Raw genomic sequence first — 27,308 nt, 5'->3', positions numbered from 1 at the left:
TTTTTTATAACGAAATAACACCAATTTTGTTCAAACATCATCATGTATAAACTGAACATGTTGAGCTTTATTGAAAACTGAACATTAAGGGCTCAGTCTTCACACCATACCTGCAAGAAAAACGCACACGGATTTCAAAACTGGCATCTCTGTCTGCAGTGCACTATGGTGTGACCACCGAGATCTTAAAATAAACAACTGGGAAAAATAGAGTGCTTGAAAAAATGCTAACTTCATAAATGGCTTCCCAAAACATAGAAAAAGTATAACACTTACTGCAGGGCAAAAAGCTAGACCGTGGACAGGACACACAGAGGGAGATTTACTAAGGTTGGAGAGCGCAAAATCTGGTGCAGCTCTACACAGAAACCAATCGGCTTCCATGTTTTATTGTCAAAACTTAATTGAACAAGCTGAGGTTAGAAGCTGAGTGATTGGCTACCATGCGCAGCTGCTCCAGTTTTGGAAAATCTGCCCCACTGCACTGACACTACAACACTTTCTTCAATACTCCCAGTTAAGTAGAACAATATTATAGTGCAGAAAGCATAACATTTCAGCATGTTCACCTGTTAAACGGTTCTGTTTGTTTCATATATTGCTGACACTTCACTAAAAACACTTGGTACAGATGGAGGAGCAGAGAGGTATCTTCCAGCATGAGAGGCAAGTGTTTTGTAGCGTGACTCCTTTTCTTTCCACCATTAACCACTTTCAGACCGGACCAATTTGCTGGTCAAAGACCAGACCACTTTTTGCGATTCGGCACTGCGTCGCTTTAACTGACAATTGCGCGGTCGTGCGACGTGGCTCCCAAACAAAATTAACGTCCTTTTTTTCCCACAAATAGAGCTTTCTTTTGGTGGTATTTGATCACCCCTGCGGTTTTTATTTTTTGCGCTATAAACAAAAATAGAGCGATAATTTTGAAAAAAACGCATAATTTTTTACTTTTTGTAATAATAAATATCCCCCAAAAATATATAAAAAAAAACATTTTTTTCCTTCAGTTTAGGCCGATACGTATTCTTCTACATATTTTTGGTAAAAAAAATCGCAATAAGCGATTATTGATTGGTTTGCGCAAAAGTTATAGCGTTTACAAAATAGGGATAGTTTTATAGCATTTTTATTAATTTTTTATAATTTTTTTTTTTTACTAGTAATGGCGGCGATCTGCGATTTTTATTGTGACTGCGACATTGTGGGGGACCCATCGGACATTTTTGACACATTTTTGGGACCATTGTCATTTATACAGTAATCACTGCTATATAAATGCAGTGATTCCTGTGTAAATGACACTGGCAGTGAAAGGGTTAACCAGTGGGTGGCAGTGTATGGGGTTAAGTGTTCCTAGGGGTGTGTTACTAACTGTGGGGGGGTTGGGCTTTCATTTAGTGTACACTGATCTCTGCTCCAATCACATGGAGCAGAGATCAGCGTCACTAGTTGCTAGGCAGAATGGAAAAATGTTGTTTTATACAGCATTTCCTCCATTCGGCCGCTCCGTGAGACGATCGCGGGGATGCCCGCGGCGATCGAGTCCGCGGGTCCCGCGACCGGACTCACGGGGGTCCCGACCAGCGCGGGAGCGCACCGCCGGCGGCGCGCTCCCGATGGCACGGCGGCAACGAATATTGGACGTACATGTACGCCAATATGCCTGCCCGTGCCATTCTGTCGACGTACATCGTCGTGCGCTGGTCGGGAAGTGGTTAAAGAGGATCACCACTTCTGTCAATTACTGGTTCCTTCAAATAGAGATGAAGTTCATCATCCAGGCTGATTATTGATGAACATTCAGAAAAATCCTCCGTGAGGCCCAAATAACAGGCTGAACGTGGCATCAATTCGACCACGATTTTTCAGCATCCTGCTCTTGCACATTAATAACATGCTCTTCACTTGACCTTTCGGCAGGAACCTTCAGCAGCTCTTGATGATCTTCTGTCAGCCATTGTTTTTCCTTGGCTAATACATCATCAAAAGAGAAGGCATGATGCTTGTATCGAGGATCCAAAAGACATGCCAGCAAAACATTTTTATTTTCTTCACGCTTCTCAAAGCGTTTGAGGCTATCCCTCATGACCTGCCTTAACGTTTTAATGCCACGTGTGTCGGAGTCCTTCATTCTCTTGAAGGAGCATCTTCAGCACTCTCACACATGGGATAACAGATGACACAGATGAGTGGTAATGACTCACCTCTAGTTTAATTTCCTCTATGGGGAGGAGGGTCTCAATTACATTGGCTACAATGTCCTACTAATCGGCAGTAGGACAACTATATTCTCCATGTTCGCCTGAATAGATGCTCAGAGCTCTCTTCTGTTCCAGCATTTGTTGCAGCATGTGAAGTATTGAAACAGCCTGAATTAGGTTGTTTTTGGGTAGGCCAAGGTCTGCCTGAATGCACCTAAGTCGCTGCTTGGCAAGGACTGAATGGTGGAAATGGCCTGCGCGCCTCTTCATCATGCCAATTATATCCATCAAAGCTCTTTGGCTTGAGAGACCATCATTTGCCACAAGTTGCAGGGTGTCTGCCATGCAGCTGAGGTCTGACACTTCAACAAGCCTCATTCCTTTCACCATGTTTGCGCTGCTGTCACGAAGCGCAAGCATTACTCAGCCTTTTTTTTTTATTCTCCAGGCATGTCTAGAATCATTTTCTCTATTGTACTCCCTCCCTAGTGTGGGATCCCCGCATCGCCTTTGTATTCAACACCAATTGCCCTTTTGCCCATCCGCTCTCAATGAAGTGGCATGTAAGACTCATTATTGACTCTGGTTCAGACCAGCAGTCAGTCGTGAATGAGAGTGAGTCGCAAGCATGCTCTGGTTGCAGCATGGCCTTTACTTTTTCAACTACCTTTTTGTGAATCTTTCCCAGCATTTTGGCTCAGTAAGACTTTTCACTCTTCCTGATGATGCACGCTCTAGCGTGAAAAGCATAGAAGTGAGGCCTGACACCTACAACCACAGGAGCCCTATATTTTTGTCTGCACAGATGAGATGCACCGCACATTTTTCGAGTTTTATGCCGGCGTCAGACAGGCTTCTGCTTCCCCTTGAGCAAATTGTTTGTGATCCCATGCTTGGCTATGTGTGAGACACGTTAATCCAACACACCTGTAATCTGGTGGTAGCTATAGCCCTGCAAAAGAGGAAAGACCAGCAGTAAGAGAGTTGACCCTCACTGAGAGACCGTTCCAGTCACAGGCACAGCAGCAAGCCTCTCAGGTGCAGAGTGTTGGTTAACACGGACACACGCGGATCAACCTCTCGTTTTGAGCTGGGATTTGGTGAACGCCCTTCTCACAGGGTTGGGTGACGAGCTAACCTAACTTGTATAGCTGGTAAGCCTTGACTTTGTGCGGTGCTGGATTCACATTCTGAGGCCTTTTGAAGACCTGACATGAGGTGTTATAATGTGAAATAAGCCATATGGATAAATACATCTTGATAAATGAATGTAGAAACAGTCTATATCATTGATGTCGAAGATACTGGAACATTGCAACTTATTTGGTTAACGCTGGATTTCACTGTTTGAAATTTTTTGTTATCTATTTATTAGTTTGATTATAGGTGAACAATATTTGTTACACCCTTAACTGTGTGTTTGTGATACACGCATTTATATGTTTATTGAAAGGTCACTTTGTATTTAGTGCAGCTTAATTCCCTTTACATGGACTATGTAAGTGCCCTTTTTAAGCCATAAAACGGTATTACTATATCCTGCCTTCTGTGGCTCTTTGTTATGGGACTTTTTCACAGACATACTTTATGCAAGTTGATATATGCAGTGGAGAGCTGTTATAAGGTGACGATACCTACATTCATTACCTGCATAGTGGATTGGGATTTGGCTTCCTCCATACATGATTGCTTGATTGGAATGGGATACATGAAGGAGATACAGCATTGAATTGAGGATTCCTTCCTAAAAGTCATGCTTTGTGGCCGAGGCGATCCGGTGAGCGCATTTTGTTATCACTTCGGGTGAAGCACTTTAAGCAAGTTTATTGAAGCACGTTTGCACTTTATTATTCACGGTGTTGGAGTAGACACAAGAATATTTGATCACCTATGTTTATTATGGACATTTCTGATTAATTAGTAAAGTGCACAATAAAATGAATGAAACAGATACACATTGTATATGATTTATTTGCTATTTAACTGCTGCTGCCCCAGAAGATTTGGCTGCTGAATGACTAGACCATTTTTTGCAATTCGGCACTGCGTCGCTTTAACTGACAATTGCGCGGTTGTGCCTGAACAAAATTGACACTTTTTTTTTTTTTTTTTTTTTTTTTACAAATAGAATAGAAAACAATAGATTTCTTTTGGTGGTATTTATAAACAAAAAAAATCGACCATTTTTAGAAAACCACAATATTTTGACCTTTTTGCTATAATAAATATCCCCATAAATTTTTTTTATTTTTTTTTTAAGCTAATTTTATTTTCTCAGTTTAGGCCGATATGTACATATTTTTGGGAATAAAAATCGCAATAAACGTATATTGATTGGTTTGCGCAAAGATTATAGCGTCTACAAAATAGGGGATAGATTTATATCATATTTATTTATTTTTACTAGTAATGTCGGCAATCTGCGTTTTCTTTTATTTCTTTTTATCGTGACTGGTGGTCACATGGGATAATTTTGACACATTTTTGGGACCATTGGCATTTATACAGCGATCAGTGCTATAAAAATGCATTGATTACTGTAAAAATATCACTGGCAGTGAAGGGGTTAACACTAGGGGGCGATCAACTGTATTCCCTGCTACATGTTCTAACTGAAGGGGGGATGGGACTGTGTAGGGGAGATGACAGTTCGCTGTTCATACTTTGTATGAACACACAATAAGTCTCTTCTCCCCTCAGAGAACCGGGATCTCTGTGTTTTACACACAGAGATCCTGGTTCTTGCTGCGTCACGAGCGGGAGCACGCCCCTCGTGGCCACAGAAAGAAGGGAGGTAACATGACGGCGAGACGCGCAGCCGAGCCATGTTGCTGCAGTTCAACTACGGCAGCTGGTCGGCAAGAGGTTAATTCATTTATTGTTCCCTTTGTGTCACACACACACACACACACACACACACACACACACACTGTATATAATTTCTTCAATGTGTATTAGTTTCTACTAACTTTATGTGCAGCGTTGGTATAGTCAATTTGTTATTTTTCTATTTTTGGTTTTCATTGTGGCGCCGACGCCCTACACTTTCCCCTTTCACTCTTCAGTGGGTACCTGGGCTCAGCTATGGACATCAACCGCCCTAAATCCAGAGTCGGACACCATTATAAATGGCTGATTATCCGTAAACATCATCTCTGTGATTTTCTTTGTCCAGCTGTTTGGATCCTCCATACGAATTTAGCCACTTAAATGGGCCCAAGGATTTGACGTATTTTTTAGTTTTTGCAGTTGTTGACACCCTGCTCACATTGTGCACATGTTGCACACTTCTGCTTTTCCTGGAGATATTTGAGAAGAGAAGTAGTCCCAGACTACACTTTTTCTGTTTGCATCCATCTGCACTGAAACTTAAACTTCAAGTAATGTTAAAAATGGCTGGCACCCTGCTGTGGGTGGGCTTGCTGGCTGGCACCCTGCTGTGGATGGGCTTGCTGGTTGGCACCCTGCTGTGGGTGGGCTTGTTGGCTGACACCAGTGGCCTGGCACCTTTACTGTGGGTGGGTGGCTTTCTGCTGGCTGTCATGTCCGTTTGTCTGTCGAGGCAAAGGGAAGCTGTCAGACTCGACGGGCCCAGTGGCGTAATGACGTGTGTGTGTGTGTGTGTGTGTGTGTGTGTGTGTCCCACACACCCCTGCACTCTGCAGGCTTCTAGACCCCAAAAAGATGGCCACGGAGAGCAATATCGGTCTAGTTTGCAACAGATAACGATTTATTTTTTTTTGTGAAAAAAATCCTGATATCGCCCAAAACCAATCATCAGTCAATCCCTATTACTTGTAGCTACATTACTGCTGACATAGTTTTTATATTGTGGCCTGTTTGTTATCTGCATTGCTATGCTGAACTTGTGCAATCATGATTTGTGCACATTAAAGTAGGGTAAACACTTGACACATGTTACTGTGAATTCAGCCGGGAATAGCGGGATTCACTCCTGGCATTGTGATTTAAACCATGGAAGCTGTTAATCATATTGCGATGGAGCATCTTTAGCCAACTTTCACTTTTTTAGTCTTGATAGATGTGCAGTAGACTGCAGCAGCACTTTACATTGGTACCGATACATTTTCCAATGTGGTTGCAGTGTGCAGGTGTACGTGATTGGTGGTCAGGAGACATCATTGCCTTTGTAAATAACTCCCAGGGGTATTTTTCAGAGGCAAGTGTTGAGTTGTTTTGTTATGTCAATAAAGCAACATGTGTATAAACATTCCATTTGTCTTTTTTCATATATGTATAATTTTATTATACTGTAGGTCTACTGTTGTCAGGCTAGGTAACATTGACAGAGTTGCACTTGAATGTTTATTACTAATTGTATTTTTATCCCTTATATATGTGCTTATATATTTAGTTGATGATTAGGGTTGCACCGATACCACTGGGGAGTTGGGCGAGGGCAGGGTAGTTGAGGATGGGGTGAAATAGGGATTGTGGGGTGGGAGAGTTGAGAAGAAAAGGGCAGTGATCACTGGGGGGGGGGGGGGGGATGGGAGGGTCATTGGGAGACACGGGGGCAGAGGTAGGGGAAGTAGGAGGCAACACAGGATGGAGGGCACAGTACCAGGGAGTTAGGAGGGTGCAGTACAAGGCATTAGGTACAGACCACTCTGAACACTGACACAGTACTGTACATTATATACAGACTGTGTGTGTATAACATATACAGTACAGTGTCAGTGGACAGACTGGTCTGTATATACTGTATGGTGCTACTGTACAAGACCGGTATGTACACTGCTGACACTGTACTGTACATACTACACTAACCTGTTTGCAGGACTTGCTCCCCTCAATACTCAGTTCTGCTTCCAGGGATTCCCCAGATGCCTCACACTATAGAAACGTAGCTAGCATCTTGCTCTCTCTAGCTCTCGCTCTCCCCTGTAAGGGAGGAGTTATGACATCACCCACCCTCTTGTTTAGAGGCAGGATCGTGACGGAGCTGCATAATAAGACAGCCGGGGGCTGGGGAGTTTCCCGTCCCCTTGTCCTGGTGACGTAAGGCACATACTGCTTCGATCCCCACTGCCGGAGGGGAGGCGGAGGCGTCCTGCCCCCAGCTGATGTCACTTCCGGTATCGGTTTTCGGTATTGGAGCATTTTCACGAGTACCGATACACGTGAAAATGCCTAGTATCGGCACCGATACCAGTATTGGTACATCACTATTGATGGTGAACCTTTCTATACTGATATATAGGCTAGCCTAATTTTAATAAAACACACACTGTACTTATTTTACTACAAGGTGGGTTGACTGCTGCCCAGTGCCACTCAGCCAAGACGACTGAGGTGATCATGTAAATGCGGGGACATGGCCCTATCACCCTTTGGGGGAAAGGCATCACCGTGATGCCCTTCATTTATAGTATAATGATGCAGAGAGAAGCACTGACAGCCTCATCATGCCAGTGCTAACCTTTGCTTTATCTAGGACTGCTCACCTCAGGGGCATATTGAAAAAAAAAAAAGTCCCTGCATATACATGGCTATCCTCAAGGCTCCATTCACACCTGAGTGCTTCAGAAACGGCATTGCATCAAATGCAGCTAGCCGACATGTGATAAAATGCCTAGCCCTCACAAAAAAGGTACAGGGGCTACTTTGGCATGTTTGTCATGTGTAGGGCAGCTCATTTAAGTGAATGGGCTGCCCTGTGCTTTTGCACAACAAATGCAAAAGTGCAAAACACAAAATGCACATAGCACAATGCGCAGGAGTGAAGACTTCAGAAAAAATTATTAAAAAATTAAAAATAAAAAGGGCCCAGTGTTGGGCTTTAAAGTTGACACCACCACATTCTTTAAAACTGTTTTTCTGCATGTTAACTTAATATAAACTGTGGGTTTGTTTTTTTTTGTTTTTTTTTTTTTGTTTTTTTTTTCCCTCCACCGTACTAGAAACCTAAAAGTTGTACTGCTGCTGCTGCAACCATAAACATCAACCCGGAGTTGAAAATAGAACCGCGATTGGATAAGGTGTGTCCTGCCACAGAGAATACCTATAGAGATGAGTTTTACCTCAGACAAGACGTCATTGTGAATGCACTGGACAATGTGGAGGCCAGAAGATATGTAGACAGGTAAGATACTGTGGATGTTTTATGTCCGAGATGACCAATTCATTCATATGTGTAATTCATGTTTTTAATGTTTTGATATCTGTATCTATATTTTGTATCATATTTTTTATTTCCACAATTTTTGGAGAGATTTGCAGCAATTGTAGTCGGCATTCATGCTGAACTGGTACAGTGGAAAGATTTACAGTGTGTATAGTTGGCAACAGTCCAAATTCAGAAATAAACTAGAAGACTTTGATCGTGTTAAGAGCCACGGCCTGTCTAAGTAAAACACATTTGAGAAGATGGGAAAAAAATCAGCCATACTCCAATTGGCTGTTCTTGGAGCGTTTTTAATAATTCGTAAATTGACTACATTCAGTGATGTCTCCAACCCAAACCCAACCTTCCTTCCCCCTATCCTTGTGAGTGAGCCAGAAGTGGTGAAACTTTTCAAGGAAGGCTGGTTCTGGAGACATCACTGTATGCGGGCAAATCGCCGATTTTTAGAAGGGCTTCAAGAAGCTCTAATTGGAGTGCAGCTGATTTGTTTTTTTTTTTCTTCATATTTTCAGTGAAGAGTGGAAAAAGACTATGATGGCCGACACCCAGGTTGTGCAGAGGAGGCCAGTCTTAAGCAGAGCTATGAAGCTGTGTACATTTTGAGAAAATATTTGTTTTTAAATTTTGCGGCTTACTGCATCTCATCATGGAAAAGTTAGTAACCAGTGACCTGGGCAGTGTATCATACTGTAGGCTGTGTGCAACTCGCACTACAATGTATTTGGCATTCCCATAGTTTTCATGAAATTCTGGTTTGCAGATCATCCGCTTCCTTCCACCTATCAGCTGTCAAACATTGTATTTTGTCTTTTATAGTAAGCACAGCATGCATTGTATGAGCATATACCACTGACCTTCCTTCACTCATCAGAACTATAGATTAGCTTAGTTCTCCACCTTCCTGTCCCAGTTCCTATTCCTTACTTCCACCCACCCTGCCCGTCTAGGTCATCCACTTCCACCATCTATGTATCTAGTAACACAAACTTCTCTCTAGTTTATTGACATTGGACACAAAGAGAAGATGCATAAATGGTTGTGCACAATTTTGCTTTTACTTCAGCTGTTACTATTTACATATGATGTATGAGAAAGATGCACAAATGGGATTGTATATTTTTGCCGTGTTTGCTTAAAAGAATTGGCTATGTTTAGGGAAAATATAATTCTGTGCACCCAGGACTCAAATAGACACTCGGCTAAAGGCATGTAAATGTGGCCAAACTCCTCTAAACTTGCTGTAAAGCAGGGAGATCCTGATCTAGATGCAGGGAAAAGTGATCTTGGAGATATAAAAGGTTATACTTCCCAGATAACTTATTCTGCATTTAGAAAAACCCAAACACAGGGGTGGCAGTGTGAATGAGGCCTACATCTCCCCTATTAATAATCTATCTTTATGCAGCAAATTGCAGGTATGTCAGTGCTTACACAATTTACTGAAATATACTGTATATGTGGTCCGCTCTGTCCTGGGGTTGAAGAACCAGTTGTTGAGGAAATCAGGACAAAAACCCCTAGTCATAGGGGCTCAATCACAGGTCAGGTTTAATAAGAAATGTGTTTGTTTGCCATGGATAATGGTACTATTGTTACATGCATTTTTTGCTTTTCTTTTGTAACTCCTGAAAGTGTGCTGAAATGTATAGTTTCACTACAACCATTAGAGCACAACAGAGTTCAACTGAATACTTTCTAGTAAGTACAAGCTGTAGAATGTATTAAGGGGCAAAGTTTTTTTTTTTTTGTTTTTTTTTGTTTGTTTGTTTTTTTGGACATGCAGTTGAACAAAGAACAGAGCATGTAAATTCCCCAAAGCCTAAATATTTAATATTGCTAATGGTTTGGTACTTTGGTGATTTGTAATAGTTTCTGGGAAAACCTTAAGCTTGCCATAGAAGAATTTAAATTCTAACCAGTTTAGTAGGGACCAGCCAGATTTTGATCCATCTATAGCCGTCCCTAGTCCTGCAGCGTCAATCGGTGTATTTAGATGGCAGAGTAGTCCCAGCTGTCAGAATACAATGGCACAGCCATTCCTTCATCCACCTCGCTTGTGTGGATGGGGGAATCAGTATTTTTTTTTTCTCAGACAAAGAAAAAAAGACCTACCTATGCCCAGACTAATGCCGAGTACAAACAACCGGACTTTCTGGCGGACTAGGTCCGACAGAATCAGTCTGTCGGACAATCTGATTGTGTGTGGGCTAATCCGATAGTTTTTCATAAAAAAAAAAAAAATCGGACAGACCTAGAAATAGAACATGTTTCAAATCTGTCCGACGGACTCAATTCCTATTGGGAAAACTGTTCATCTGTATGCAGGTCGGACCAAATACGACGCAAGGGAAGCTATTGGCTACTGGCTAATGAACTTCCTTTTTTAGTCCCATCTTACGTCATCACGCTCAAAACGAACAGACTTTCGAACGGACTTGGTCTGTTCGTGTGTGAGCAAGTCTGTTGCTCCGTTGGAACTCTGCCAAAAGTCTGTTGGGAAGACCGGCGGACCTAGTCTGTTGGAAAGTCGGGTCATGTGTACACGGCATAAGGCTGAAACTATAGGGATCAGGTAACATTTCCATATGGATGCCCAGCTCTAATTATTTATACTCTAGGTCACCCATTGTAAATAAACACTCTGGAACACTCTGAATGTATCCACACTGCAGCCCATCATGCTCAAAAAAAAAGCCCACAAAAATAATCCTTTCCTTTCCATTGCTTCACCCTTGACCAGGGGCCATTAAAATCTGGATGTTCAGGCAAAATTTTAGAAATTTCAATATGCATTCAGTAGATCTTTTTTTTTTCCTAGAAAAAGAGTCCTAGAACTTTTTTTTTTTTTTTTTTTTTTTTCTTTTTTTTTTGGATAGAGTAAGGGAGGATGTTAATGGCCCCATTTAAGGTTTATTTTTCCCATCTGTGTCCCATTGGGGAGATCGGAGAAGTAAGAGAAAATCCCTTTTAATGTGAGGGCATTACGGTGTGTGTCACCAGAGCTAGTGATAACATTAGAAGATATCACTAAAATTCTTGTTCTGAGGACTATCCAAAATTTGGGATTTTCTTTACTCTCGCTTTCATTGATAATGGCAAATAGAGAGTGGGTATTCCTAACTGTGGCAGTGACCGCAATAAAAGCCTGACAAGGGTTCTAATTCTTCTCTTTCTAAACTTTCTTACAATAAATGTATTTTGCCTACCATAGTAATTTTACTTGCTTTTTCAGGTACATTTAAGGCTTTTAACAACATAACCAGCTCAATATTTTTTTTTTTTTTTTTTTTTTTTTTTTTTATAAGCTGACAACATATTTTGTATAACAAATATTGCTTTAATTATTACCACAGTATTTTCTTTTTTTGTCCTGAGTACAAGGGCCCCAAATGTCGTCATAATGTGTGTTGTTTTTTTTTTTTAGTTAGGTTCATTCTCTAGTACAATGTCTGTAATTCACCGGCTGTTGCGAACAGATTACATTTAAAAAAAAGACTAAGTAACGAGAAACCCCACACTACCACTGTGATCATTGGCCAGTTCTGGCTACTACTACTTTGAAAAGCTCTACAATCTACAAGGCTCCCAACAGAGGCTTGATAAAATGAAGTTGGTGGGAACCTCACATACATGTACATGAAAATCCTAAAAATAAAACTTCGCCATATTGACAATATTCTTAGCATTTAGCTGATCACATACTTGCATGCAGTAAATACAATATATTGTACATCCTGAAAGCAGATTGTACAGAGCTCCTGTATAAGTTTGCTTGTAGAGATAAAAGTCGCATTAACTGAAAAGTTGAATTTGAATCCCTCCTAAAGTTTAAATTGTAGGAGGCCTAATGATAATTCTAGGTCTAGTACCAGACCTTTTGCTATACAGGAATTCCCTTATACATCTAGGCTTCATCAATACACACCAGTTGAATGATGTAAGTTATGGATTTGTGCTTTTTCTTACAGTCGGGCAGTGTCCAACTTGCGTCCACTTCTTGACTCAGGAACAATGGGAACGAAGGGACACACAGAAGTGATTGTGCCTCGATTAACAGAATCCTACAACAGTTATGTAAGTAGTAAAGGATTGAATTGCACTTGCAGTAATTTGAATCTTTTGTTGATTTTTAGGTACTCCGGTAGTATGCTGTCCCCACAAGGATAATATGCTTCTTACTCATTCTACACGGAGTCTCCGTGCTCCTGCTTTATTTTCCATATTGAAAACCGATCTGGTCTACCCCAAGAAAATCTGCACACAGGCAGTCTGTGTGCTCCTCCTCCTCCTTCTTCTTCTATTTTTTTTTTTTTTTTAGGGCTGATTAAGGCCCCTTTCACACGGGACGGATCCGCAATGATCCGCCCTGTGATGATCCGCTTCCCCAGCAGGGATCGCTCCATTCATCACTGCTGAGCCGGCAGATGACAGGGCGGTCCCTGCACACTGTGCAGGGACCACCCTGTCAGCTCTCCGCTCTCCTTTTTGGGGGATCGGATGAACACGGACCATCTGTCCGTGTCTATCCAATCCGCTTTGCAGACGGATAGAAAAATATGATTTTCCTCCGTCTGCAGAATCGAACCATTGCGGAGACGGACGATATCAGGTGTCTGCGGATGTTCATCCGCAGACACCCGCTATCCCATAGGAATGCATGCATGTCCGTATTTCATCCGCAAATGGATGGATGAAATACGGACATACGTTCCGCATGTGTGAAAGGGGCCTAAGTGACACCAGCATGCAACTTTCAAGGGCAGCACATTCACCTGCTATGTGAGAACAACGCATGGAATACATTTTGATGTAAATGAGAACTTAACCAAGAACATTTGTTTACGTAGAGTATTCCTTTAGGCTGGGTTCACACTGCTGCGGCTGGGAGACCCAGATGTGATTCGCACCGTGCTGCAGTGCAAATCACATCCGATCTCTGTGCGATGCAAGTTCAGCCATACAGATAGTATGGCTGAATTCACATCGCACCCGCCGCAAACTTGCACAGGACCCTTTTTTTGGTCCGCAGCAGAATCGGATCGCATGGGTGTTCACACCATGCGATCCGATTCCTGTCCGAGTTTGCAGATCGCACTGCGATATGCGAACTGATCTGGGGGTGTCATTAAGGTTTCACTGACACTCCCAGCAGTCTGCATAGGGCAGTGTGAACTGCCGGCGGGAGGCATGCGATGCGGGAACCCGCCGTGGATTTGCGGCGTTCCCGCATTGCTCCAGTGTGAACCCAGCCTTAAAGAAGGTGGTCTGCCAAAAGAAGATATTTTTATATAGATTGTCTTTGCATTTAAGACAATAATGTCTATAGCCAGCTCAATGAAGCTGGTGGGAGATCTAACATACTTGGAACAACTAGATTTGAGTTTGGGTTAACTGAGTATTACAGAATAATTGGATTTGGTGCGTCACGGATTCGGTAGACCATTTGGGATGGCTGTAATGGTCTTCACATGCTCACATCTCTGTCTGAAGAGGGTGTGTTTTTAGAATCCCAATTTTTCTGAGAAAATACAGTTCAGCTGTGAAGATTGAAATGAAAAAGAGGGGGTGGTTGCTAGTAAAGCATTTGCAGACAGTTAAAGAATAAGTTCACCTTTTGGTAACGTTACATGGTACACTTGTATTAATGAGATTTGTAAACGATCACCTTGTAAAACACCCCATTCAGTTTCAAATAGAATTGAAAAAAAAAAAACGTTTGTATAGATATAAAAATACATTATAAATACATTTTTTTTTCTTTTGTAACTCCTGAAAGTGTGCTTTGTTACCTTTTGATCACATTCCCTCTGTTCTCAGCTGCATAAAATCTGGGGGAGGAGAAGCAGCAGCAGCACGCTGAGCATCCCAGTGAATGGCTGGGGTGGGGCGTGTCGGGACAAGTCTGATCATTGGAGAAGAGCACAGATTTTCCAGCATAGCTAGAAAACTGACCATGGTGTGTTCTGTTTAGTGGGGTTGGGTTTTAATAGGAAAGCAGATGGGAACACCAGGGATTTCACACAAAGGAAGCAATACAAAAGAACTCCATACTTTTTCATACAAGTACATGGTACAGCAGCCACATATCAGGAATAAGAAACGTTGGGGTAACCAACGCTTTAAGGGTGTTTCTTGTTATCAAAGAACACCTGCCTGCACCCCTCTGATATCTTCTCACAGCACCCACTGGTCACAATTTACAGAGCGTTGCTGTGCGGTGTTCAGCCCACACAGCTGTGTCATTCAATTACAGCGGTGTGTGAGTGAATAAACTAAAACTACCATCTGACACCGCAGCAGTCAGCTTGTATTTCTTGGTGAACTGCGAGAGCACTGGTGAGCTAATAGTTCATTGATCTTCCTTCCTGCTTTTTAGTACATACTGAGATTCTGCAGGAGCCTGACATTGCATCCGCGATCTGCTGATTGTGAGTGCAATGCTCTACAGGCTTAAAAAAAAGCACATTCTTTTACCTGGAAAAATATATGCATGTATTCTGTTTTTTATAAAGGTGAACTTGACCTTTTAAAGGCATTGGGAGAATTGGTGTCGTTATTGAATGCTAGCTAACTACTTGGAGGTGAACAGCTGACATCTTACAGTGCCTGGCACTACCTGTAATTTCTATCTGCAGACATTTGTACATGCTTGCATATTTAAGCCTTCAAGGTGAATTTTGAGATGCTTATCAAACAGAGAACCTTTACATGCATTTATGTCGAGTTGTCTTTTTTGAATGACCAAAGTGATTACCACACAGCTTTTTTGCTGCAGATTTACAATTCGGAAATTCCCCCTTTCCAAAAAAAAAAATAAAAAAATTATAACTAATCCTATTATTTTAGACCTGCTCATCTATTTAGCATTGTGGTAGCTCCTCTGCCATTGAGCTATAATGACGAATAATTTTGCACAAAAACAAGTCTTTCGGCGCTCGCATGAACTGTCTTTGTCAAAGAATGGTTTGCTGTAAAACAAAAAAAAAAAAACATTTTATAATGTTGATGTAATTACTTCAGTACCGTTGTGCAGCTGTTAACCACTTGGAGCTTAGGTCCAAGGGGACCTTTATATAATGAAAAAGTCATTTATTAAATATTATGAAAAAACACTTTCACAAAGATCAAATCCATCCTGGGATCTAAAAAGCAATTGTCAATCTGAAGAAAGATAAAATAAGGTCCATGTTGTAATTATCAAACCTTGTGCAGATAGAACTTCAACTTGAAATATAAACAATACCACCAAGCAACCAGGACACAAGGGGTTAATACTCTCTTGATTCCCAGTGTCCGAAGTGGGGTGACAGCACGAGCTAAAAAAGCAAGGTCTGATGCTCACAAAAAAGCCAGTAGTGGAAAGCTATCTTTGTATAGCACTCACTGTCAGAAGAGGCAGAGGATTGCTCCGTATCGATAAGCCAGTGGGGAACATTAAGATGTAAAATGATACTGTTCGGGATGGTCACCGTCTACAAGAGATGACGTTATGCCCACTGGGAGATCTAGATCCGGCCCGAGATCTCGATACTGCACAAGCCAGCGTGAGGGGAGACCCGAACGGCCAGCGTAATATCCGCAACCACCGCTTGGCTAATCTTAGGCAGAGAACCTCATACAGGGACAGGTTGCCATGCCGACTGGAACTTGCATGTTTCGTGCGCATGCGCCTTTTTTTTTTTTTTTTTTTTTGCGGCATTGCTTTGGACAGATCGGACACTTTTGACACATTTTTGGCACTATTGACACTTAGACAGTGATCAGTGCTATAAAAATGCACTGATTAATGCGTGACTGTCACTGGCAGGGAAGGTGTTAACACTAGGGGGTGATCAAGGGGTTAAATGTGTTCTCTCAGTGTGTTCTAACTGTATGGGGTTAGGACTAAGTAGGAGAGGAAACCTATTGCTGTTCCTACTTACTAAGAACAAACAACATGTCTCCTCTCCTCTGAGCACAGGGATTTGTGTGTTTACACGCACAAATATCTGTTCTGGCGCTCGTGCGTCCGCGACAGCTGGCTACGCGCATCAGGTCCCCCCGCCACGCAGTGAGTGCACGCTTTATGATGGCCCGAAAAGAGGAAGGACATACCCATACGGGATTTCGCCCAGGAGAGCCATTCTGCCACAGTATATCTGCATGAGCCGGTCAGGAACCAGTTTAAAGTGGTTGTAAAGTCAAAGATTATTGTCAGCCCCTCTATTTTCTCAAGCCATACTACAGTGTAAATGTTTGTATACAATTATACCTCTAAATACCTTATTTCAGATTGTTTCTGTTCAGCCACATGACCTCCAGCCACTCTTCTCCCCTGATCAAAGGGCTACAGCGGAAAGGGCTGAGATCCCCCTCTGACATTGGCTGGGGGGTCACATGACCGCTCAGCCCCTCCCGCTGTATCCCTTAAGGTCCATTCACACAGGGGCAACTCCTGATCCGACTTCAGGTCGCCTCAGGTCGGACAACATTTAAAAAGCAATGTAAGTGAATGAGAGCCGTCTTAATGCACACTACTGAAGTCGCTCCGACTTCAGAAAAGGTTCCTGTACTACTTCTATCCGACTTGTAGGCGACCGGTACCCATTGATTTCAATGGAGATCGCCTCCAAGTCGGATCTCCGTCTATACGGAGGCGACTCTGACAGAATTATCAGCTCTCAAGAGGGCACTCCACGCCAAATTTCTGAAAAAAATTTGGCGTGGGTTCCCCCTCCGAGAGCATACCAGGCCCTTAGGTCTTGTATGGATTCCAAGGGGAACCCCCTACGCCGAAAAAACGGCGTGGGGGTCCCCCCCAGATCCACACCAGACCCTTATCCGAGCACGCTACCCGGCCGGCCAGGAAAGGGGGTGGGGACGAGCGGGCGCCCCCCCCCCTCCTGAGCCGTACCAGGCCGCGTGCCCTCAACATGGGGTGGTGCCTTGGGGGAGGGAGGGCGTGCGCCCCCCCACCCCAAAGCACCTTGTCCCCATGTCGATGAGGACAAGGGCCTCTTCCCGACAACCCTGGCCGTTGGTTGTCGGGGTCTGCGGGCGGGGGTTTATCGGAATCCGGGAGCCCCCTTTAACCACTTGAGGACCGCCGTATTGCCATTGTACGTCAGCACAATGGCACAGGCAGGCATAATCACGTACATCTACGTGATTGCCTTCCAGCGGGTGGGGGGTCCGATCGGACCCCCTCCCGCTGGTTACGGCGGTCCGATTCGGTCCAGGAGCGCTCCGTGATGAGGGGATGGCCGTTGGTTTTCGGCCACCCCCTCTGGATCGCTCCTGGCCAATGAGAAGCTTCCTCCCCTGTGTATTGTTTACACAGGAAGGAGGAAGTGATGTCATTCTCCTCGGGGCGGTCTTTTTGACCGGACTACGAGGAGAACAGTAAAAGTAAGTGTGCACCAACACTACACTGACATGTAGGTACACACAGGCACACAAACCCCCCCCGATCCCCCCCCCGATCGCCCCCCGATCCCCCCCCCGCCCCCCCTCCCCCCCCAGTCACAGTGTCACTGATTGCATTGATCATTTCTTTACTGATCAATGCATTCAGTGTCAGTTGTGACAGTAAAAACTGTCAGGACAGTTAGTGTTAGGTCCAGGGTAGCCCCCTATCACCCCCCAATAAAGATTTAACCCCCTGATTGCCCCTAGAGTTAACCCTTTCACCCCCTTTTGCCAGTGTCACTAAGCGATCATTTTTCTGATCGCTGCATGTGTCGCTAGTGTCGCTAGGTAGCTAGTTATTTTTTTAGGTTCACCGCCAGGTTTTTATAGCGCTAGGTACCCCGATATACTACCCAATAATGTTTTTAACCCCCTGATTGCCGCTAGTTAACCCTTTCACCCCCTTTTGCCAGTGTCACTAAGCGATCATTTTTCTGATCGCTGCATGTGTCGCTAGGTAGCTAGTTATTTTTTTAGGTTCACCGCCAGGTTTTTATATCGCTAGGTACCCCGATATACTACCCAATAATGGTTTTAACCCCCTGATTGCCGCTAGTTAACCCTTTCACCCCCTTTTGCCAGTGTCACTAAGCGATCGTTTTTCTGATCGCTGCATTAGTGTCGCTACAGTCGCTAGGTAGCTAGTTATTTTTTTAGGTTCACCGCCAGGTTTTTATAGCGCTAGGTACCCCGATATACTACCCAATAATGGTTTTAACCCCCTGATTTCCGCTAGTTAACCCTTTCACCCCCTTTTGCCAGTGTCACTAAGCGATAATTTTTCTGAACGCTGCATCAGTGTCGCTAGTGTCGCTAGGTAGCTAGTTATTTTTTTAGGTTCACCGCCAGGTTTTTATAGCGCTAGGTACCCCGATATACTACCCAATAATGGTTTTAACCCCCTGATTGCTGCTAGTTAACCCTTTCACCCCCTTTCACCAGCGATCACAGTATAAGTGTCACTGGTGACGCTGGTTAGCCAGTTAGTTATTTAGGTTCCCCGTCAGGTTTTTATATAGCGCCAGGGACCCCCATATACTACCTAATAAAAATTTGAACCCCCTGATTGCCCCTAGTTAACCCTTTCACCACTGATCACCGTATAAGTGTTACGGGTGACTCTGGTTAGTTTGTTTTTCATAGCATTTTATATTCAAATCCGGAAGGCAGTGCTTGGTTTTCGGGGTCCCGTACGTGGCTAGGCTCCCAAAAAGTCCCCCACATGTGGTATCCCCGTACTCGGGAGAAGCAGCAGAATTTATTTTGGGGTGTAATTTGACTTCTGCACATAGCATGTGTGAGCAATATATCATTTAGTGACAACTTTGTGCAAAAAAAAAAAAAGTTTGTAATATTCCCGCAACTTTTGGCAAAATATAAAATATTCCATGGACTCAACATGCCTCTCAGTAAATAGCTTGGGGTGTCTACTTTCCAAAATGGGGTCATTTGGGGGGGTTTTGTGCTATTTTGGCATTTTATGGCCTTCGAAACTGTGATAGGTAGTGAGGAGTTAAATCAAAAATTTGCACCCTTAGAAATCCTGAAGGTGGTGATTGGTTTTCGGGTGCCGTGCGCGACTAGACTCCCAAAAAGTCCCACACACGTGGTATCGCCATACTCGGGAGAAGTAGCGGAATATATTTTGGGGTGCAATTCCACATATAACCATGGCATGTGTGAGCAATATATCATTTAGTGACAACTTTTTGTAAAAAAAATTTTTTTTTTTTTTTTTTTGTCATTATTCAATCCCTTAGGACAAAAAAAATAAATATTCAATGGGCTCAACATACCCATCAGCAATTTCCTTGGGGTGTCTACTTTCCAAAATGGGGTCATTTGGGGGGGATTTGTACTGCCCTGCCATTTTAGCACCTCAAGAAATGAGATCGGCAGTCATAAATTAAAAGCTGTGTAAATTCCAGAAAATGTACTCTAGTTTGTAGACGCTATAACTTTTGCGCAAACCAAAAAATATACGCTTATTGACATTTTTTTTACTAAAGACATGTGGCTAAATAAATTTTGCCCTCAATGTATGACTAAAATTTAGTTTATTCGATTTTTCTTATAACAAAAAGAAGAAAATATCTTTTTTTTTCAAAATTTTCGCTCTTTTTCCATTTATATCGCAAAAAAAAAAAATCGCAGAGGCAATCAAATACCATCAAAAGAAAGCTCTATTTGTGGGAAGAAAAGGACGCAAATTTCGTTTGGGTGCAATATTGCATGACCGCGCAATTACCAGTTAAAGCAGCACAGTGCGAAATTGCAAAAAGACCTCTGGTCCTTAAGGTGTTTATTGGTCCGGAGCTGAAGTGGTTAATAAGGGGGCCCCCGGATACCGGCCCCCCACCCTATGTGAATGAGTATGGGGTACAATGTACCCCTACCCATTCACCTGTGAAATAAAGTACAAAAAAAAAAACAACACAGGGAAAAAATATTTTATTGCACAGCTCCGGGGGTCTTCCGTCTTTGGGGGTCTTCTCGTCGGACTCCTCCGCTATCTTCTTGTAGCTCTTTTGCTAGCGGAGGAGTCCGGCTTTCTTCCTCCCCGCCGCCGGCCTCTTCTCCCGACTTCGGGGGTCTTGTCCCCCTCTTCGGTTCTTCTGCCGGGCCACCGCGCCTTCTTATAGCTCTTTTAGAGGCGGTGGCCCGGTCTTCTGTCGCCGCCGCCTTCCGTTCTTCTCCTTCTTCTTCTCCTGGAGATGTTGACTCGACGAGCTCTCCGGCCACAATGCCAGGGACGCGCTCCGCTGCCACTTATATAGGGACAATGGGGCGGTGTCACATGGGTTGGTCACATGGGTTGATGTCACATGGTAAGGGGGCGGGGTCACCATGTGACATCAACCCATGTGACCAACCCATGTGACATCAACCCATGTGACACCGCCCCATTGTCCCTATATAAGTGGCAGCGGAGCGCGTCCCTGGCATTGTGGCCGGAGAGCTCGTCGAGTCAACATCTCCAGGAGAAGAAGAAGGAGAAGAACGGAAGGCGGCGGCGGCGACGGCGGCGACAGAAGACCGGGCCACCGCCTCTAAAAGAGCTATAAGAAGGCGCGGTGGCCCGGCAGAAGAACCGAAGAGGGGGACAAGACCCCTGAAGTCGGGAGAAGAGGCCGGCTGCGGGGAGAAAGAAAGCCGGACTCCTCCGCTAGCAAAAGAGCTACAAGAAGATAGCGGAGGAGTCCGACGAGAAGACCCCCGAAGACGGAAGACCCCCGGAGCTGTGCAATAAAATATTTTTTCCCTGTGTTGTGTTTTTTTTTGTACTTTATTTCACAGGTGAATGGGTAGGGGTACATTGTACCCCATACTCATTCACATAGGGTGGGGGGCCGGTATCCGGGGGCCCCCTTATTAAAGGGGGCTCCCGGATTCCGATAAGCCCCCCGCCCGCAGACCCCGACAACCAACGGCCAGGGTTGTCGGGAAGAGGCCCTTGTCCTCATCGACATGGGGACAAGGTGCTTTGGGGTGGGGGGGCGCACGCCCTCCCTCCCCCAAGGCACCCCCCCATGTTGAGGGCACGCGGCCTGGTACGGCTCAGGAGGGGGGGGCCGCCCGCTCGTCCCCACCCCCTTTCCTGGCCGGCCGGGTAGCGTGCTCGGATAAGGGTCTGGTGTGGATCTGGGGGGGACCCCCACGCCGTTTTTTCGGCGTAGGGGGTTCCCCTTGGAATCCATACCAGACCTAAGGGCCTGGTATGCTCTCGGAGGGGGAACCCACGCCAAATTTTTTTCAGAAATTTGGCGTGGAGTTCCCCCTTGAGCTCATTCTCTGCTTGGCCACGGCAAAAGTCGCCTGGCCTGGGGCGACTTGTAAGTCGTCCCAAGTCGCGCTTGAAGTCATCACAAGTCGTTTTGAAGTCGTCCCAAGTCGCGCTGTGATCTTAACTCAAGTCGTGTCCAAGTTGCCTGACTCAAGTCGCCTACAAGTCGTGTTGCCCCTGTGTGAATGGACTCTTAGATTGGGGAAGGAGAGCAGCCGGAAGTCACTAGACCAAACAAACCATATGAAATAAGGTATTTAGCTGCATAATTTTATACAAACTTTTAAATTGTGTAGTATAGCTTGGTAGAACAGTGGGGCTGGCAGTAACCCTTCTTTGACTTTACTGCCAGCTACTAATAGTGGCAGGAGCGGAGGGGTTGGGAAGAGATTGCTCACACACAGTAGCTGACAGGCAGGGAGAGAAGAGGGAGAGAGGAGAGCAGTGGGATGATGGAGGCACGTAAACTGACTTTAGTATCATGGATCAGCAGCCATAATTACTTTGGTCAGTTTACATAGGCAGACACAGGAACAGGCAGGATCAACCATTTTTTATTTTTATTTTTTTTAATATATATAGCATAGAAGGGACAAATTAGACCGTGCAAACAGTATGCTGTTTAACCTGCTATAAAGGAACTCTTCTTCTCCTTACAGCATTCAGTCTAAATATTAGCGTAGTACAGATTTTGATGTAATCCAGACTCTAATCACTTTTCTGTGAAAAATAAAGGCATTCTGGTTTGTTACTTTAGGATGCCACGCTACACATTGTGGTGCTCCTGTGTGTCATTTAGCCAAAAGACCATTATCATTTGGAGCAGTGATATCGCCTCCAGTATACGCAGTCCCTAATCATAGCTTGCATGATCTGATGCAAATTTAATATGCCTCCTGTATGTTCAAAGCTCTTGACACTGGGGGCCAATTTACACAATGTGGGGTGACAGATATTTTATTGCGTGCCGTGATAAATTGAAGACATGCTGCACTTTTTTCGCAGCACACCTGGCCAAGTTGTGCTGCAACATCCCAGTGCTGCGTGCCTCACGACATTACAGTGAATGAAGTGTGCGTTTTCTACACTTCAAAAAAAGCTGGTACAAACACAGGATGGTGCGGTGTGCAGAATCGTGCACCACACTGCTCCCTAGGCCTAGGCAAAAGAGTGTCCGGAACACTGAAATACTCTGGCTGCTCTCCAATTTAACAGACGTTGCAGTGTGAATTGCCCCTTACTATATCACTAGATGCTTGTTATGATTAAGGGTAGCAAAAATGTGTCCACATTTGTATCTGTGTGTTATCACTGAAATGTCAGATCATATCTTCATCTTGGCTCCCTGTTAAACAACTTTACTGATTTTCTTGTTTCCAACATAGCGGGATCCTCCAGATGAAGAAATTCCTTTTTGCACTTTAAAGTCATTTCCAGCAATCATTGAGCACACAATTCAGTGGGCAAGAGACAAGGTATTCAATTTTTTTATTTATTTATTTTTTATAAATCTTGTTGTCAAAGTATATAAAGAACCATTCCTAGAGGACTTAACCTTGAAGTGGGGTATATTTAGTTCCTCCCACCAATAGTATTATGGTTTTATGAAGGAGGTAGATCCCTATATTTTCATGTGTGCCATTACAGGTCCCAGGGTATATTCAGTAATGGAACATTTTCTGATATTCTTGGAAAAGATATTGTATAGAGGTGTAATCCCATTGTTGGTTGGTGGGATTAGGCTAATTTTAAGTCTGTTTCTATGGACGGGTTTTCCAGACATGCTTCCCAGGCTTTAGTGAATTTAGAAGTGCACTCTTTTTTTGTTTTTATAAGTTTCTTTGTATAATGGTAGCGTGGTAATGTTTCTTTTTTTTTTTTTTTTTTTTTTTTTCAAAATCATATTGTGGGTGGATCAGCCTTCTTTGCATAACAGTTCCGAAAGTGTCTTAGTGGGGGCACCTTTCTATTTGATTTTTATTTATTTTTTAACTCCATAGGAATATTGCAATATTTTATAACTGCACCCTTGTCTAGCAGCTCGATGATTCTGCTCGTTACAAGCTCCAATATTCTCCTGAGACCCAAAGGAGGAGATTTACTAAAACTGGTGCACATAGAATCCGGTGCAGCTGTGCATAGTAACCAAACCGCTTCTAACATCAGCTTGTTTAATCAAAGAAGTACAGCCAAACTTCTGTGGATCACAGGAGAGCAGTTTGTTCTGCGCTCCTGTGACCTGTTTCAGCCAACAGCGGGCTGAAGCCTGCTGTTGGCTGATGTTACAGAGCCAGTCCAGGCTGGGGTAAAATCACGACCATATGGTCGGGATCCACCTGACTCAGCCTTTTAGCGAGCCACTGAAGGCCTGAGCCAGCCAATCCTGCCCCCTCCACAGCCTAGTGCTCACCCGGGCGGAGGAGTTTATGCGTTGTCAAAGAACAGACCGCACGCAAAGCACTGAGACCTGAGCGATCAGCATTCTTTGATCTCTCAGTTCTGAGTCTTGGAGCCAGTGGGGGACAGATGCAGCATCCACCTAGGTAAGTAAGGTTGCAAAAAGAAAACCCATACTTCTCTTTTAAGCTTTGACAATAAAATCTAGAAGCTGATTGGTTACTATGCACAGCTGCACCAGATTCTGTGTGCCAGTTTTAGTAAATTCCCCCCAAAAAGTTTTAATGCATATCCGTTTTACAGCTTGCCTAATTGGGTGCTTATAAATGCTATCCGATCTGAAAGAAAGGAATGGAATAGTCAGTTGAGTTATTGGAGGGGTTTAAAGCAGACATCCACTTTAGTATGAAATGAAAACTCAACTCATTTGAAACTCAGCTTTATCTTCTGCCTTTTAACCTGATTTTTTTATTTTATTTATTTTTTCTGCTTTTCTGATTAGTTTGAGAGTTCGTTTTCACATAAGCCTTCATTGTACAACAAATTCTGGCAGACGCATGCTTCTGTAGAAGATGTTCTACAGGTATGTACAGAAAATGGTATTTAGGTTGCCATAATCCTATCAAAATAAATTCTCAAGATGATGAAAATTTTGTATTGCTCTGCATTTTATGAACTACAAAAATTGTAATGCCAAAATACAGTGCTCCCAATTATTGGTACCGATAACCAAAATATGTCTACAGAATGTAACATGTACAAGTACTTGAATTTAGTGATATCCCTGTACAAAGACAGATGACTAGTGGAGACCTAAAACTGAACAAATCAATGAATTTAGTGGTTGTTGAATATTTAAAATGTGTTAATTGTATTATTTATGTATTTTATATTGGGTACTGGGGCATTGATTAGCACTCATATTAATGTCCATATTTTACAACAAGCATTCAACAAGCTGCAACAATGCATGTAGCTGAATTATGTATTTATTAATATGAGGGCATAGATTGCTTTATATATTTACATTATTGGGTTTTCTAGTATCCTAATGCATATATGTGCATGAAAAAGCAGATTTTTTTTTATTTTTATTTTAGTGTTGCTGCCAGTTCTATGTAATAATTGCATCCTTATTGCTTATTCTTTATTGCAGAGAATACGAAATGGCGAAAGCTTAGAAGGCTGCTTCCATATTGTTAAGCTACTGAGCAGGAAACCCAGGAATTGGTCTCACTGTGTGCAATTAGCAAGGTTAAAGTTTGAAAAGTATTTTAATCACAAGGTTAGTGAACAAATAACAGTATATATGTTCAGTAAATTAGAGTCAATTTTTAGAATTTTTCTTTTTTTGGGTGCATGTATGTGTGTTTGTGCTTGTATATTTAATTTGACCATCCCTTCAGTATACTCTTGAGTATACATACCCCTTTTAAAGCTCATAGTTATCCCTGAGATAATGGAGTTTTTTTTTTTGTTTTTTTTGTTTAGGCTGTTTAAAATACAAAAACGATTTTTTTTCTACATCATTTTAAAAGTCCTTAATGCAGTTTGATATTTTTCTGAAATTGAGTATGCTCATATGCACATTCTTCATAGAAACATTCTACCCTCCATGTCCGCATCCAGTAACATGTCTTCTCCAAGTTAGCACTGAGGTATATACATAAAAATACTAGTAGTCCTGCAATTTAAATCGCTGTTTAACCTCTAGTGCTGATGGTAGTTGATTCTAGAACAAACACCATCTCCTACAAGGTTGTCCTGCAAAGAATCACATGGCCAATTCTTTGAAGCATCACCATTGCTACACATACCTACTTTGGGAAACACGGAATTATCCTTTTTATATTTTGAATGTCATGTACTACCTAGCTTTTAAAGTGTGTGTGTGTTTTTTATATATAATTTTTTATATAATATATATTAAAAAGATATGAAAAATGCCCCTTTTATTGTACATCACGGGACACAGAGCACCATAGTAATCACTATGTGGTTATATAGGCACCTTCAGGTGATGGTCACTGGTATACCCAATACAGGAAGTTCACTCCCAATATAACCCCTCCTCCTACCAAGAGTACCTCAGTTTTCTCGCCAGTGTCTAAGGTGTTGGTCACAAATGAAGATGTGCTCCGAAAAGCTCCGCTGGAGGGATCCTTGCTGAATTTAAACAGCCTCCATAGACCAGATCCATCCAAAGTGCCACTGAAGCCAAGGTGGATAGTACCCAATAGTACAAAGCGCAAGATTTTGCCTATAACGCCTCTCCTTGCAGGGCTGGACTCAGGGATTTTTGGTCATGCTTACATTACCTAAAGATTTCCCAGGTGGGGTGCTAATACAGGTCCAAGGGAGTGGAACCCCGATAGAAAGGGACCTGGTCCTTAAAGGTTTTCTAACACAGCCTGCCGTGATGGGGGGGGGTACAGCGGTTGCTTCCCCATGTTGTTTTTTTACATAAATCACCAGACATGCAGCATCCCCCTTAGTCCTAGTAGGCACCATGACATACAGTATATGTACTGTGGTGGGACTCTGTGTGTGTGTGTGTGAATATACTTTATTACCGCCTCCCCAGCCTACCCTGTTCCTCCCCTCTCACGGGTCTGCACTGGCAGACCCGAATTACGTCCGTGAATGCGGACTGCTGTTAATTTTAAATAAGAGGGGGGGGATGGGTTAATGAGTGGAGGGGGCGTGGCTTGGTGTGTGGCGCAGACGCAGGGGACGCCAAGCAGAGCCTCGCAACTGAGACATTAAAAACCTCAAGGAGCTGGAGAAATGGATGTCTGACACACAGGCATGCAGGGGGCATGTAAGGCAAAGCATACAGGCATTTCCAGTACAGGAAATACATTTTACTCAGCACCAAGCTGAATGTTATAGCGGCATTTTATGCTCAGCAAATAGTGCATTTACTAAGTGCCTCTGCTTTTGTGCTTAGCACTGTGGCTCCCAAAAAAGACACCACAAAAAAGGTACCAAAAATTCCACCCAGGCACTGGGAACTCCAGTCGTTCCTCCACACTGTCATCCTCTCCTGAAATACCAGATGTGGCAAGCCAGGGTGAGTCATTGTAACTAATTGGTGGGGCAGCTGCTTCTCACATCTCAGCCCCTGTATATGTGACTGAAGATGCATTTTCCTCCACCCTGCTGGGCTTGGAAGGAAAATTAGCTGCTTTAATCGCATCCTCCATCCAAAAGGATAGGAAGCGTGTTAGATCCCCATCCCCCACCTTAGACCCTTTACCAAGGAGACAGTGGGTAGAGGATGAGATGTTACCCTCAGGCGATCAGGAGGAAAGACAAACCAATTACT

At 43.3% G+C, this 27,308-nt stretch overlaps 1 protein-coding gene across 2 annotated transcripts in view; it reads left to right on the top strand.

Annotated features, from left to right (window-relative positions):
• Positions 1 to 27,308, top strand: part of UBA6 (ubiquitin like modifier activating enzyme 6) — a 179,489-nt gene that overhangs the window by 80,789 nt on the left and 71,392 nt on the right. For both annotated transcript variants that reach the window (XM_077476136.1, XM_077476137.1), the window contains exons 19-23: positions 8,129 to 8,310; positions 12,321 to 12,426; positions 22,969 to 23,058; positions 24,483 to 24,563; positions 25,137 to 25,265. In XM_077476136.1, the coding sequence (XP_077332262.1) occupies positions 8,129 to 8,310; positions 12,321 to 12,426; positions 22,969 to 23,058; positions 24,483 to 24,563; positions 25,137 to 25,265 (588 nt within the window). The remainder of the gene's footprint in view (positions 1 to 8,128; positions 8,311 to 12,320; positions 12,427 to 22,968; positions 23,059 to 24,482; positions 24,564 to 25,136; positions 25,266 to 27,308) is intronic.

The sequence above is a fragment of the Lithobates pipiens genome, unplaced genomic scaffold (assembly GCF_037356315.1).
Source record: "Lithobates pipiens isolate NorthernLeopardFrog02 unplaced genomic scaffold, aLitPip1_a1.2 Scaffold_13, whole genome shotgun sequence".
Lineage (NCBI taxonomy): Eukaryota > Metazoa > Chordata > Amphibia > Anura > Ranidae > Lithobates > Lithobates pipiens.
Note: the sequence above shows the minus strand (reverse complement) of the source record. Positions and strands in the feature narration are given on the sequence as shown.